The following is a 16768-nucleotide window of genomic DNA, read 5'->3' as shown; positions in this document are numbered from 1 at the left end:
CATGAGGTTTAATTGATGATCTAGGTTTATCTCTAACGAACCGTTTACTTCTCTTCAAAAGAAGATCTCTAAACTGTCTTGTGATCAAAGAAACTGAGTTATCAAGATCTTCGTTTGACGAATCAGTATCAATAGGATCATCCATAGAGTTGCCAACGCATTTACTTTTTTCAAGCAATTTTACGTTATTTTCTGCTTTCAAAGCAATATCCTTTCCATATTTAGATGAATGCTCATGATCCAAGATATTTAAATTCTCAAAAGAGTATTTCTGGATTAAGTATTAAGGTTATTTACTTCAACGATGGAATGTTTCTTAGAGTCGTATTTGGCTGGTAATGATCTGAGAATTTTCATCACAATGTCCTTTTCAGGAATAGTCTTACCCAATGCAAAAGATGCATTAACAATTTCAGACACTTTGTGATTAAACTCATCAAATGAATGTTCATCAGTCATACGAAGGTTTTCCCAATCAGAATTTAGATTTTGAAGCCTAGCTTCCTTTTCAGAGGTATTCCCTTCGAATACAGTTTTAAGATATCCCAAGCATCTTTAGACCGAGTGCACGTAGTCACGTGGTGCTGAAGATCTGGGGTAGTAGCATAAACGATAGCATTTAAACTGTCAGAATTTTGCTTTGCAGCGAGAATCTCGTTTGGTTCATATCTACCAATATCCTTTGCAATAGATGCACTGTCTACTCTAACCATTAGAGGATTGCAACCATTACCAACAAAAACCCATGATTGAAAATCACGCGCTTGAAGAAAGGCACGCATATCAATTTTCTAGTAATTTAATCCATCGAAGACTGGTGATACGTTTACTGAGATATCACTTATGTACATAGAGTCAGATTGCTAAAAATACAGACTTATGAGGTCTTAAACGTATTTGCCTGCTCTGATACCAATTGAAAATACGGGGGGCTAACAACCACACCCAATATTTCGTTTAGGCAATCTGTATGAAAAACTCCAATATAACTCCAAGAGAATCAACTAGACAGTCAGACTCAATCAATGGAAATATATCCAAGAGTTGTATTTTTGTTTCACAATGCAATCAGCAAATCAAACAGATAGAAATCCGCGAGCCTGATTATTATGTGAAACAAGTTAAACAGTACCAAAGCCCAATGTTCAATAATCAATCAATTTATATCAACAACCAAAGGTTGGATTATCTTTCTTTTTATAATGCAAAACCATAAAATTTTATTGCTTAATGTGCTGGGGGTGCAAAATATGCATCCTCCCAGATTACACTGGCAATGAAAGATGGTGGAAAATCTTGCCAAGTCTTACAAACTTTAAAGATTCTAGCGTGGTTAACCAGAAAGTATGCTGGCTTATTACATTTTCTTCTAATAAACTTGCACCTTCATAGTGGATGGTTGCTAAGTATGTTTCTAATCTCTAAGATAATTGAAAAATTCTCCCAAGACGCTTTCTCCAGATCTTGAGTTACTGCCTCCACTACAATTTGTGTGTCTAACTAAAAAATTACTTATTGTAAGTTGAGTTCTTCAGCCCACTTCATAGCTTGAAGCAATCCCTCGCACTCAGTTTGTTCCACGTTCAAGTATCTGTCTGCATAGGCATACTTTGCCTGCTCGAATTTTCCTGCAAAATTACGCAGTATTAGTCCGATGCCTGAGTGATTTTTATCTGTTATTTAAAAGCTGCATCACAACAAGTTGAAAAGTATGGAGTGTTAGGTGGTGTCCAACGAGTTTGGACTGAGTTGTTTCTAGCGACTGTGCTGCTGTGAACTGGTTCTTTCTTGTTTTTCATCTTCTTTCATGTTACCAGGTTCAATTGTTGAATGGTATTGATTACATGTATTGGGTTTGATTTAATATTCTCAAACACAAACTTATAGCGTGCTTTCCAGATTTCCCACACTGAGTTTGCCATTTTTTCTACCCAGTCTTCATCTAGTTTGTTCATATCATCTTTAAACCAACTTCTGATCCAAGCACTAACAGAGTTGTTGTTTATTTGTACACTTCTACTAGCTCCTGGGATAGATAATAGAACTCCTATTGAGAAATGGCATTCCCACTGGATATGAGATGTTGTTTCTATGCCTTGGTTGCATATCTTGCATTTTTCACCCCTGCATTGCATGGGTATTGCCAATTTTTCATTACTTGGAACTAGATCACTAAAATACTTCCATATAAAGTGTCTGACTCTTGGTAGATTATTCATTCCCCAGATTTTCTTGTACACTGTCGCTGTGTCTGCATCATATATCTCCGGCATGTTTGTTTTGATATACACCAACTTGTTATATGTTGATTTTACAGTGAATTTTCCATTGCTTGTTAGAGTCCAAACCATTCTGTCAGAGTTTGTCTCAATTCTAGTGTGAAGAATTCTTTTTGCATCAGATGATGTAAAAAGTCTTCGTATTAGGTCGACTTTCCAGTGTTTGATTTGATGATCTATTAGATCACTGACTTTAGAAAATCTCTTTGCCTCATCATCACTAAAAGCTGGTATTGGTGGGTTGAGTATACCCTGTATCCAATTATCTCTCCAGATTTGAATATTTGTTCCATTACCCACAATCCAGAAACTGTGTTTCTTGAAAAACTCCATGCTACTTTGTATACTTTTCCATGCCCAGGTAGAATCATTCTTATTCCTTGCGTACAGTGCTGATGTAGATGAGTGCAGAAGCCCAAAGATGATCTTAATGCTGACACAGTCGCCATGCAACTTTTGCCAACAAATCTTGATTAAAACAAGCCATATCCCTGAAACCCATACCACCTGTAGCCTTGTCTCTACTGATTCTAGGCCAACCTGCAATATATAAACCTTCACTCTCTTGTTTGTTCCACAAGTAATCTCTTTGCACCTTACTTATTTCCTTGATGGTCGTACTGGGAATCTTAAACACTCACATGTTTTGATATGGAAGAGAGTTTAAAACATGCTTTATTATTACAGATCTGCCAGGTTGATCTATAAATTTCCCATGATACCTCTTGAGACGATTCTTTACATTATTGACAAGTGAAAAGAAAGAGATTGTCTTCTTTCTTTTTAGATATAGCGGAATGCCCAAGTATTTCTCCTCTAAACTCATCTTCTTCATCCGTAGTCTTCTTAAGAGTAATCTGCAATGCCTTGATGGGAAGTGTTTTGAGAAACAAACAGCTGATTTCTCAAAATTGATCTGCTAGCCTGATATTTTACTGAGCATGTTTATAACTTGAAGTAGGTTATTGACATTGTGCATATCCGCCTTTGACGAAGATCAAACAGTCGTGTGCAAAAAGTAAATGTGACACTTGTGGAGCATGCTTTGTAATTTTGATACCTTGTATATCACCTGAGTATTCTGCTTGTGCTAGGGACCTTGTAAACACTTCTATAGTAATCAAGAACAGATAGGGTGACAATGGATCACCCTGTCGAATACCCCTTGTTGGTTTAAAAGGTCGGAAAGGTGATCCATTCAAAAGTACTTGAATTTCTGTAGTTGACAAACATTCGTGAACAAGTTCACACCATTTGTTGTTGAAGCCGAGTTTTAGCATGATGTCATGTAGAAAACTCCATTCTACCCGATCAAATTCTTTTCTCATATCTAACTTCATAGCCAAGTAATGCTTTTTATTCTTTTTCTTCTTGATATAATGAATTAACTCATGTGTGAGTATGATGTTATCAGTTATTTGACTTCCCGGAACATACGCAGCTTGCATTGGAGAGATGAATTTATCAAGATGAATCTTCAATCTTGTTTCCATTATCTTTGTGATCATCTTGTATGTGGAGTTACACAATGCAATTGGTTTGTAGTCTCCCGGCTTGTGTTGAAGGTTTGTTTTAGGAATAAGAGATAAGTTTATCTTGTCCATTTTCTTCAAGAGTCTCCTAGAGTTAAAGAAATATTGTACCATGTTAATTACATCTTCTTTGACTACTGACCATTGTGATTGAAAGAACCCCGAATGGAAACCATTTGGGCCCAATGCTTTCCATGGTTGCATGCACTTTAGAGTTGATAGAATTTATGCTTCATCTGGGACCTTCGTAAGTGCAATGTTATCAGCATCAGAGATACATTGTGGCAATAGATTCAGCAGATCGGAATCAGTTGGAGGGATAGTTGTGTTCATGATATTTTTGATATGTGAAGTTAAGATGTCCTCAAGATTGTGTCATCCCGTACACCAGCTACTATTCGGCTTTTGAAGAGTCTCTATTCTATTTCTTGCTCTTATCTTGTTTTCTTGCAGGTGAAAATGCTTGGTATTTTGATCAAGTTCATGAAACAAAATCTCTCTAGATTTCTACCTGTAGAATTCTTATTCTCGAGCATGCCATTCTTCAATATCCCTTTCAACTTCTATAACTTATTGTATGTTGTCCCTACTTTGATGTGGTTGTTGCATATCAGAAAGTTGTTATTGTAGACCCTTGAGTTTCTCTTGAATATTTCCAAAAGTTTCTCTATTCCATAGAGATAGTGTCCTTCTAGTCTCAGACAGTCTTCTATCCAATGTATAAGAAGTAGATACATTGAAACTTCTTGACCTAGATTTGTGTATCTCGGTTTTCTACCTTGCATCTCTTAACCAGCATTCAAAGAATTTCCAACTTTTGGAACTGTGAATATCATTAGGAGATAAATCCAATGGTATAGGACAATGGTCTGATCCTAGGAAAGGTAGATATTTGAAACAGGATTCTGGGAAAGAAATTATCCAATCTGGGTTTACTAGGGTTCTATCTAACCTTGTTCTAATTTTTCTCGTGTTGTGTTTATTACTAGTCCAAGTGAAAGGGTTCCCATGAAAACCTAAATCACTAAGGCCCGTATCATACACATCTTGAGATATATATAGTTGAAGCATGCAAAGATGATCCATTTACTATTAGTCCTCTCATTATCATGCAAAATTAATATTAAGTCTCCTATAATATCCCATGGAGCATTAATATCAAAGTTTTCACAAATGGAGTTTAGAAAAGTCCATTGTTCTTTTCTCTCTTGAGGGTATGGGGATCCATAAACACAAGACAAAAGCCATTTTGGTTTGGATGGGTTACTATTGACAAGACAGTGAATCATATTGTTGTCATGGTAAATAATGTCTAAATCAAATCCGTCCTTCCACAAGAGATAGACCCCCCTAGACCTTCCTATATAAGGAACATGAAAAGAGTTTGGAAAATTTAATGGTTTTGTAAATCTTAAGATTTTGTATGAGTTTATTTTTGTTTCTTGCAAAAAGAATATATCTGGGTTGAGCATCTTGTTAAAATCATATGCATAATTTCTAGTTTCCTTATTTGCAAAACCATTGCAGTTCCAGGCTATAATTCTCATGACTGAGTCTTGCAGATATGTTGTAATATTTTTACTTTTAAAAGGAAGAAAAAGATAATCTAAAGCAAGCGAGTGCAGAGTAAAATCCAAAAATGTAAATGTAAAACTGAATTTGTTAAAAACTGAGAGAGTTTGTTTGTATACCTGAGCAGTGTCCTCTTGACAGCCATTCAGGGGTTCAGTAAGTTGCGTCCCCATTGCATTGTAAGCCATCTCTTGTGTGGTGATTCATACTAGGTGCAGTTTCAGTTGCTAAGAAATAACACAGACACCAGAAACTTTGTTAACGAGGAAAACGAAAATGCAGAAAAACCCCGGGACCTAGTCCAGATTTGAACACCATACTGTCTTAAGCCGCTACAGACACTAGCCTACTACAAGTTAACTTCGCATTGGAATGTAGTTGAGACTTAACCAATCTCACACTGATTAAGATACATTCGTGTTCCTTACGCTTCTGAATCCCAGCAGGACTCGACGCACTTGATTCCCTTAGCTGATCTCACTCACAACTAAGAATTGCTACGACCCAAAGTCGAAGACTTGATAAACAAATCTGTCTCACACCGAAAAGTATGTTGAATATCTGTCTCCCACATAAATACCTATGAGTTTTGTTCCGTCATTTGTTAAATCAATGTGAACAGGAACCAATTGATACACCAGACTTATACTCCCGAAGAACATCCTAGTAAAATCAATCACCTCACAATAATCTTAATCATATGGTAGCGAAACAAGATATTGTGGAATCACAAAAGATGAGATGAAGATATTTGTGACTACTTTTTATCTTGCATATCGGAGATTAAATCTCGAGCAAATCTTAGAGAATATAATACTCAACACGTTAGAATAAAGCAAGATCAGAACAGGCAACTATAGAGAAAACACTTGGGTCTGGATTCACAATCCCAGTGAAGTCTTGAAGTCGTTAATCTATAATGGTTTTAGAAAAACCTAGGTTAAAGGAGAATCAACTTTAGTCGCAACTAGGATCACAGAGGAGGTGTGGGGATTAGGTTTCCCAGTTACTAGAGTTTTCCCATATATCAGGGTTTGTAATTAATGTTACCTTGGTAACAAAGCATTAAATATTCATCGTTAGATGAAAACCTGATTAGACTCAATCTAATATCTTTCAACTGTTATATCAAATTTATCTTGTTACACACAAATGAAAAGTGACTTTATTTAGATATGGGTAACCGTACCCAAACATGTACACCTTGTTGGCTCAACAATAGTTAAACGAAGTTAGCCATATGAACAGTTTCATGTCAACGTTTCATCTTAACACAACTAGTTCAATGACTCAAATGAAGCTAGTTACAGAGTTGTTCAATTGTTTATATTCTCATATAAGTATACAAGACACAATTGAAGCAAAATCGATTTTGATTCACTCGAATCAATTTATGAATGTTATATCCACGGTTTGCAAAAGATTGCATTCATTAATTTGTAAATGTATTAGTTCATGAGAAAACCGATTTTAGAACATAACCCACTCAAGTATGCAAACGGGTACGCATACCTAAGTAGGCGAACTTGGTCTGGGTTCGCCATTATGCGAATGAGTACACATACTGTCATACACTAACAAACTCAGTTGAATTCCCGGACTTGAACTCACGCCAGTACGCACACAGGTACGCATAATAAGTTCTCGTACTTCAACTAACCAACCAGTGCGTATACGGGTATACATACTATGGTTCCCGGACTTGGAATAACTTGCAACAGTTAGCATACAAGTATGCATACTGCGCTATATCCAATTATGGTTAATTGTTCTAAACTCCCATTTCAATCATTCAAACATTCTTAGAAGAAGACAATAGCTGTCTCACACTAACTATTAGCTACAAAGAAATTTTCAAGTGGCCGATAGATCAATACGAAACATTCTGAGTCTGCATCAAATGAATGTCTCACACAAATCATATAAGATGTTACCATGCGATTTTCACATGATCATCTTTTGACTTTCGTCAAGAATATAAGATAAAACTGGTTAAAGCGAAAGCTTACCAACACATATTTCGAGAAATATGTAAGCGAATTAAACTCATCTTGAAATATCAAATGTGTATGATTGAAGTCTATATAGCTATACGACTTTTGTCTCAAATATGAGATAGAGTAGAAATGGACTTTTGAGTGATAGATGAGTTCAAGTCTCCACATACCTTTTGTTTATGAAGTTCCACAAGCTCCCCTTAGTAGTTCTTCGTCTTCAATCGATGAACGTCGTGGAGTCTAAAGCTCAACTACATTCTATCTTAATCCGAGACTTAGCTATAAGTAGACTAGAAATCAAGACTTATAGTTTTGGAAACTAAACTTGACAAACAAGATTGAGATAGAAACGCTTGTGAGTTCGACCGAGCACTGCTCTAACACATATGTACGTAGTTTGAACTACAAATAATTAACCCCCTTTTGTCAATATAAATTGGCAAAGGTACGAAAACTAGCGGGATCATAATGAAATTCTCAAAGAGATTATTCATGACTAAAAGAGAATGTATCAACTTTGCTTCAATGGTTTCACATAGTAAAAACTTTGTATATTCATCAAGGAGTTTATAAAGATACAAGATAACTCCTACAATATTCCACAGCCGCACTCCCCACAAAGATTTGGCAATTAAGCACAAGTTCAATTAAGAACTCTCCCTAATAAAATGTCATTCCCGAAAGAAAAATAAGAGCGACCTTACTTTTACAAGACAAGAAAGAATTCTTTGGACATTAACAAATCACATGAAACATGAATTTGTATCCAGTAAACTCGAATAAATTAACCACAAGAGAACCTTAATGATTAATTTAATCCGAAAGGCTCAACATAAGAAAACTTACGGATCCATACAGTACTTTCACATAGAAGTGGATCAGGGAAAGATCAATATTGCGGTATATTCAAAAGTTCATTACATTTTTTACCACTATTTGCATAATGATACAATAGACTTAACTTTTGACATATATGAGATAATCATAGTTCACGGACATAAGCACCCATATCCCATAAATGTTTTTGCAATATATAAAACCATAAAGATTAATACTGCAAAATCATCTTTCAAATAACTTAGAGTTTAAATAAATAAATCTAAAATATTGCAAGATGAAAATCGTTGGAAATAGATATGTGTAATCACAATATTTGTTATTCCAAACCCTAGTTATCCTTCTTAAAACAAAAGAATAAGTTCTCATAAGAAGTTCCCTAGACATTAAGATTCCTGAAAAATTCTTTATCGTCCGCCAACTCCTTGTCATCAACATACATTGGAACATATGGTTCATGAAGAAAGAAGTCAATTCCAACGAACCTTCTTGACTGATGTTGAACCAGTGCCTTCTAAATTTCAAGCGTTCTTAGAACTATAGCCTTTATTTGCTGAATCTCCATCCTTGTTTCTTTCAACTCTTTAAGAACACCAGAAAACTTCTGAAGATTTGAGGGATTAGCCCTTGGTTTCTTCATATTGTTCCTTTTTCTCTTTAAAGTGTTGAGGGATGAGATTTACCCTTTTCCTTCATCATTGATGGCTTAACAATCATATTAACATCTTTTCCATCAAAAGACATGATGCTTGAAGTCTCCATCAAGATATGGAAATGTAAAGAAAACACATAAAACTGACTCCACAAGCACCCTTTTGATAAAAAGAGTGTTAGAGAAGGAAAAAAGAATGTAGGGTTACGGAACCTATATACAGAGAAGGACGTAGGACCAACTCTTAACCTTAAAGAAGGTAGAATTTTCGATTTTAACCCTCTTTTAATAAAATAAGGTAAACCTTTTCAATATCAAATATTAACAGAATTCCAGAAACCAAAAGGAAAAATAAAAGTTTTCTTTTCCTAAAACCCGATTATGCATGAATCTTGTCTCTTTTTGAATTCGGGCACATGAGACTGATGCGTGTCATAACCACAACAAATTAGTGAATATTTTCCCACTTAATTAACAAGTAATATGGTGGTATTTAAGTTCGCTCCCACGAGGAGCAAGAGGTTTTAATTGTCTTATAATGTCACAAAGGGGGGTTTTGTTTTAGATTTTAAAAAATAAAAGAAATACACAAAGCAATTGGAAAGATAAAGTTGAAATCAATAAGAGAGATTAGATCAAGGATTCGTCCTTCGTTACAAAAAAATGATTCAAGTTATGTTTTTCATCCACTTTTTATTAGTCACAAATTATCACCAACCGTAGGTATAGTAGCTAGGTCAGTGCTAACCCCTAAATTCCTTGTATCACCGGACATGGAAGTTATCGACTACCGGATTCTATTTACCAAACCATCAAGTAGTAGATCACTCAAGATGTAATTTAATTAAACACATTAATATTTGTGAATTTATTAGGTTGATATTAGTAGTTAGACTCTTAGATCAAGGTCTACTTGCTAACGTTGTTTTCACACACAATTGCTCCACGGAATCCCTCCGCAAGGTCTCGTGTACTTGTGTAAAGAGTCAAGAAACGACTACTTATACCCTAAATTTTACTAGCTTCAGATCAATTAACAAATCAATTTAGTTGTCCACTTAAAAGATCTATCAATCAAGCGTAAACATTCTTATTAGCAAAAACAAGCGATAATCATGTGAAAACTTCAAAGTAGATTTAAAAAAAAAAAAAAAAACTCAATTCATGTTAAGAATTAGGAATTCATCCTCAATCAATAAGAAAATTAGCTACTCATGTTTTTGAAATTCACACAAATAATTAAAAGAAGAATTTTGAAGATCACACAAATAATTAAAATAAGAAAAGATGTGAAAAACAAGAAAAAACACAAGTGTGTATATGATTCAATTTGCTTGCAATTTTCTTAGGATTATGATACTTTTCACATTTAATCACCAAGTCCTTGTCTTTGTAAAATTCCTCCATAGGGCTGGCAATGGATAAATATCCGCCGGATATTGGCCATACCGATAAGGTTAAGGTTAAGGGTTATCGGATATCCGAAAACATCCGACGGATATCAAAAATCCAATTCGATAAGGTTAAGGTTAACCTATCGGATATCGGATTTTTATCCGTTAATATCCGATTTTGTTGGACATAAGAAAAAGCTGAACTTTAACGGAATTTTCAAGTGTTTAACTTAACTGAAAGACAGAAAACCCACACAAACACTACTCCAGTGTCTCAGTCACATCACACATGAAAAAAAAAACTACAAACACCCAACCAAACAGTCTGCAAACTAAAGTACACAACAGCAAAAAAGAAAAAACCATGTCTTCTTGTACACAGACTTAACAATAATGTCAAACAACTTGCTAGTGATGATCTTCCTTGGCTGCCTGGTTACATGTTGCATCATTGCATCAACTTCAGTCGATGACTTCCATATCTGCATTCACAAACAATCAATTAGAAAAGAAAAACAAATAGTCTTAAACATGAGAGACATCTTCTACATTGTAACACCAAAAACTAAATTCAAAAGCAGTGTATATTTAGGTTCTCATATTATTGGTTGTTCCAGTACTGGTCTCTGCGGAGTGTTCATGTGACGGAAATGGGGAAAACGAAACAAAAGAGAAGCTCTGAAATACAAATTAACAGCAATAGCATCAATATTAGTAGCAAGTGGAATTGGTGTTTGTATACGAATTCTGGTAAAAGAGTATCAGCATTAAGACCAGAAACAATATATTCTTTATGATAAAAGCATTTGCAGGTGGAGTTATACTAGCAACAGGGTTTATACATGTTCTGCCAGATGCTTTTGAGAATTTAACATCACCATGTCTGAAAAAAATCCATGGCCCATGGGGTTTCCCATTTACTGGTTTTATAGCTATGATGTATGCTATTGGTACATTAATGGTGGATACATTTTCAACTAGTTATTATAAAAAAAATCCATTACAAGTATTATCCGATAAAAGAAAAATCAACAGATCAAACAGTTGAGCTACATGAATAAACTTGATTGAAAATTTTAACCCAATAACAAACATTCAATCTGAATTAACTTGTAAAAGTTATTAAAATTAAGCAAAACCCACTGTAAGATTTATTACCTTGCAATTATCCAAATCAATCTTCAGAAAAGCAGCTTTGAATATCTCAAAAGATTGTGCAACTTCTGTAAGTTTTGGATCCAGTTAATAGTGATAAAAAATTCAAATCAAACATAATTGAGAACATAATTATCGAAAATAACCACCAAACAAGCAATTCAGTATATCAATTGATTCAATTATAAATCAACATGATGAACCCTAATTTCCAAAAAGCCCCGAGTATTTTTGAATTCATAAACCCTAGTTTTAATTTCGTATCATTCTAATACGTAACATAATAATCAAAGAAGAATAAAGAGAGAATATCATATAAATTACCTATTAAGTTATTTCTTTTACTGGTGTGGTGGTGAACTGGTGATGGTTCATGATTCGGATGTTCTGTTGTGGATCTATGATTGGCTAAATCGAAGAACAAGAAGTAGAAGATGAAGAAGAAGAAGAAGAAGAAGCGAAGAAGGAGAAGAAGGAAAGGTGGTGATTGAGTGGTGCGTTGAGAGAGATGGCGGTGAATATCTTCACTGAGAATCGAGAAAGAAGGAGTAGCCGAGAGAAAATAAAATGGGAAAGAAAGACGGGAAGATAAACATGTAAACTAATAGCCTAAAACGGATGGGTATGATTACAAGTACACCCCTAGGCTATCGGATGTCGGATATTAACCTAACGGAATGACCCCAATCCGATTCCGATTCCGATAAGAGGTATTATCCGATAAGCTATCGGATTCCGATATCCGATATGTCGGATTAAATCCTATAGGATGTCGGATTTTCGGAAACGGATATCGTTCGGTTATCCATTGCCAGCCCTATTCCTCCACTTCTCTTCTAAATTCCATTTCAAGTCAAATTCCACATCTAATTCCAAATCCAAGTCTTCACACCCATGAGAAAAGTTCACACAAAAGTCTGTTATTTTTTGGTTGCCGGAAAAATACTTAGGACCACCGGAATCCGACCAGAAACGGCGCCAGAAAATTTCTACCAATCACTGGTATCTTCTTTAAACCGTGCACAGAATATTCCGTCAGAGTTAACTGCTGACCTAACGATCTTCTGTTGTCCTGGGGTCAAGGGTCAAATCTTAGTCAGCTTGAGTTAGTTGTCTTATTCAGAGTTGAATTGTCTGATTTGGCTGACTCACCGAGTTAGGTTTAGCGAGTCTTGAGTCGACTCAGTTGAAGAAAGAGTCGGACAGAGTTTCCACTGTTTCAGTTGATATCCCGGCCATAATTTTAGGCCATTTTCTTCTGGTCTTCACCTATAACAATTCCTAACATTTATCTAATTCATTTCAAGTATCAACAACACCACCTCCTTCATATCCTTTCAAAACCCATCAATTCTTCTTTCATGTTCTTAATCTGTGATGTGTTCTTCCTCTAACCTATATCACCAGCAACATCAACATAAAATCCATCTGAAAAAACGGGGGTCTAACAACCACACCCAATATTTCGTTCGTCAATCTGAATGGATTAACTCCAATATACTTTCAAGAGAATCAACTAGACAGTCAGACTCAATCTTTAGAAAATACTCAAAGAGTTATATCTCAATTTCTCAGTTCAATCTGCAATCAAACAAATAGGAATTGCGAGCCCGATTGAATAAGAGAAATAACTTGAAAGGTATCACAAACCAATATCCAAGTGTCAATCAATTCAATCAACACCTCAAAGGCCGGATTCAAAAATTGATTGAACTTAACGCACAACCTGTGATATTTCAATTATATAGAAAATATAATGCGGAAAAGAAATAACACATATACCAGAAATTTTGTTGACGAGGAAACCGCAAATGCAGAAAAACCCTGGGATCTAGTCGAGCTTTGAACACCATACTGTATTAAGCCGCTAAAGACACTAGCCTACTACCAATGAACTTCGAACTGGAATTTAGTTGAGCCCTAACCATTCTCACAATGATCAAGGTATAGTTGCACTCCTTACGTCTCTGAACCCTAGCAGGATTCTACGCACTTGATTCCCTTAGCTGATCTCACTCACAACAAACAGTAGCTATGACCCAAAGTCGAAGACTTGATAAACAAATCTGTCTCACACAGAAAAGTCTATTGATATAGATAAATTTGTCTCCCACAGAAATACCTATCAGTTTTGTTCCGTCTTATGATAAATCAAGGTGCACATGAACCAATTGATAAACCGGACTTATATTCTCGAAGAACAGCCAAGTATTATCAATCACCTCACAATAATATTAATCGCATGGAAGCGAAACAAGATATTATGGAATCACAAACGATGAGACGAAGATGTTTGTGACTTCTTTTAATCTTACCTACCGGAGATAAATCTCAAGAAAATCTTAGAAAAGATAATACTCAATCACGATAGTAGAAGTAAGATCAGAACACGCAACTACAAAGAAAATAGTTGGGTCTGACTTCACAATCCCAATGAAGTCTTCAAGTCGTTAACCTACACGGTTTTGGAATAAACCTAAGGTTAACGGAGAATCGACTCTAGTCGCAACTAGTATCACATATGAAATGTGGGGATTAGGTTTCCCAGTTGCTAGAAACCTTATATAGTTTTCAAGTCAGGGTTTGATAGCTTTGGAAAAAAGCAATCAATATTCACCATCAGATGAAACCTGATCTAAGAGCCAAGCAAAGTTTGCTTGAAACCAAAGCAATATCTCTCCACCATTAGATGGAATTAGCTTACACACAAATGAAATGTACCTTCATTTAGTATGGGTAACCGTACCTAAACGTGTACACTAGGTTGGCTCAACAATAGTTAACCGAAGTCAGCCATATGAACACTTTCATATCAACCTTATTCATCTTAAACACAACTAGTTCAAATGACTCAAATAAAACTAGTTATAGAGTTTTTCAATTGCTATATTCTCATAGAAGTATACAAGAACACAATTGAAACAAAATCGGTTTGGTTCACTCGAATCAATTCATGAACATTATAGCCACGGTTTACAAAAGATTGCATTCCTTATTATATAAATGTATTTGTTCATGGCACAACCGATTCTAAAACATAACCCACACAAGTATGCAAACGGGTACGCATACTTAAGTAGCTGGACATGGACTGTGTCCGGCAGTTTGCGAACCTGTACGCATACTATCACACATCCAAAACAACAGTTGAATTAGTACGCGTACAGGTACGCATACAATAGTTCCCGGACTTCAACTGAGTTCACCGGTACGGTATGGGTATGCATACCAAGGCTCCCGGAGTTTACCTGACCTCGCCAGTACGCATATGGGTATGCATACTATACCGGTCTTGGATCAACATATATGCAAGTACACATACTATGTCCATAATCCAATTATTGTTAAGTGTTCTAAACTCTATTTCAATTATTGAAACATTCTTAGAGGATGACAATAGTTGTTTTCACAAACTATTAGCATCAAAGCAATTTTCAAGTTATTGAAATAATCAATACGAAACATTCCAGGTCTACATCAAATGACTGTCTCACGCAAATCATGTAAGATGTTACCAGGCGATTTTCACATGATCATCTTTTGACTTTCGTCAAGAATATACGATGAACTTGGTTAAAGCGAAAGCTTACCAACACATATTTTGAGAAATATGTAAGCGAGTTAAACTCAGCTCGAAATATCAAATGTGTATAATCGAATACTATGTAGCTATACGAATTTTGTCTCAATAAAGGATATTTACGAACAATCAAATTTCCTCGTCGCACATCGAGGCAACAACTTGTCATGTCACCGAAGAGTTTTTGCGGAAAACATAAAGTAGTACAATAATGAGTCAGGGTGAAACTTATTCAAGATAAGATAACTTTTATTCAAGAAGTACTCATCAGTTCGGTTTGAATCTCCTGCAAAACGAAAATTTGGGAAACAACAAGTCCTAACGCTCTAAGGATGCACTTTCTTTCGACCCTGATGGTGCAGCTGGGCTAGCGTCCGCCTCTCGCTTGCCTAAGATTACTTGAGCATCCGCTGTAATTCATGTACCATCAATACATAACCAACGAAGAGGCAATCAAAATATATCCTAGGCGGTAATGGGGTTCCACTCTACATACGTGAGAAGTTTTGTGTTCGGTAAAATAATGTAACTTGTACAACTTTGTGAAGCTTGTAGCTTAAATTGTGCTTTGCTTACAATCCTTAACACGTTTTCAATATTTCAGAGTCAGGGAAGAACAGTGAGTTCGTGAATTTCGTTTGTGTATAGCGAGGTGGTAAATATAGCGAAGTGGTAAATGCCAAATAGCTTAAGCAAAAGAAAGTTCAAAAAGCCGATGTCATATATATCAGTGAGTTGAGTTCGAGGTGGTAAATCTAGCGAAATCGTAAATACCAAATATAGCGAAATGGTAAATACCAAATAGCTTAAGCAAAAGAAAGTTCAAAAAACCGATGTCACATATATCAGTGACTTGAGTTCGAAACTCGCTAGTACCAGATTCTTTACCGATCAAAAAGGAAAAAGAAACAGTATTAAGGAGAGAAAATCTACTCTCTATTTTTGGGAAAGTGCAGATTTTAAATTTTTCAGTTTGGCCAATTTTATAAGGCAAAAATAATAAATAAATAAATAACTGAAAATATCACGAAAAATAAAAATATTGCTTTTTCTAATACGCATATAGTATGATTTGACTGGTAGGGATGTATATTATTACCCGATGCTGCTTATACGCCACACAAGAGTTGAACTGAACATTTCTAACCTCTCTTTGACAGAAAAATCTTAAGCGTAATAGTTCCTAGATCTTTTGGAAACACAAAACAACCTTTTGTGCTTCTTACTCATTCAGCAAGGCACTGCTAGCCTTCTGGCTGGTTTAGGTCAACAGCTATGTGCACTGTAACAAGCTCTACCAAAAACAACGGCAAAAGAATATACAGCTTTGAGCATATTCTGGTGCCAAGTACCTACAAGGCAATGAAATGAGTTAACCTTGCCATCGGTTGCCAAAACTTTAACCTTGGAGTAACGTTTGTGGATACTAGTTTACTGCAGCTTCGGCCAAATGCAACAGGTGTCCCAAAAAAATCAACAGTAAAGATTAGGATTAGGTAGAAGCATGACGCATTAGTTCACAATGCCCAATACTGCAGCCACAACTGTAGTTTAAAGAAAGCCTTCAGAGACACGTGTCAGCTGCAGGGGTGCTTTTCTGCGCCCCAGTCCCCAAACGCTTCTGAAGCGCGCTTTATATGGAGCAATTTAGGTGTTGACAAGTAGCAGACACGTGGTGACTTTCAGGACACGTGTTATCAGTCAGCTGAGTTAGCTGAATTATAAATATGTGGAGCGAAACTCTGGTTTCTCACATCTTTACTAATCAAC

At 35.7% G+C, this 16768-nt stretch overlaps 1 protein-coding gene across 1 annotated transcript; it reads right to left on the bottom strand.

Moving 5' to 3' along the window:
* Positions 1-10520: 10520 nt before the first annotated feature.
* Positions 10521-12706, bottom strand: LOC113351580. Its single transcript, XM_026595536.1, has 4 exons — positions 12688-12706; positions 11743-11826; positions 11422-11486; positions 10521-10745 (listed from the first exon to the last, which is right to left on the bottom strand). Exons 1-4 carry the CDS (start codon positions 12704-12706, stop codon positions 10596-10598), a joined length of 318 nt encoding a protein of 105 aa, XP_026451321.1. The 3' UTR covers positions 10521-10595.
* Between the last annotated feature and the right edge of the window lie 4062 nt (positions 12707-16768).

The sequence above is a fragment of the Papaver somniferum genome, chromosome 2, assembly GCF_003573695.1.
Source record: "Papaver somniferum cultivar HN1 chromosome 2, ASM357369v1, whole genome shotgun sequence".
NCBI classification, from domain to species: domain Eukaryota; kingdom Viridiplantae; phylum Streptophyta; class Magnoliopsida; order Ranunculales; family Papaveraceae; genus Papaver; species Papaver somniferum.
This window is presented reverse-complemented; position numbering and strand designations above follow the sequence as displayed.

What these genes read in the sequence shown, in the direction of transcription:
- LOC113351580 (XM_026595536.1), bottom strand. An exon ending in TAAAAGAAATAACTTAATAG is followed by an intron (nt 11,487 to 11,742) that starts GTAATTTATATG and finishes CAAAACTTACAG; the next exon opens with AAGTTGCACAATCTTTTGAG. An exon ending in TTGATTTGGATAATTGCAAG is followed by an intron (nt 10,746 to 11,421) that starts GTAATAAATCTT and finishes TTGTGAATGCAG; the next exon opens with ATATGGAAGTCATCGACTGA.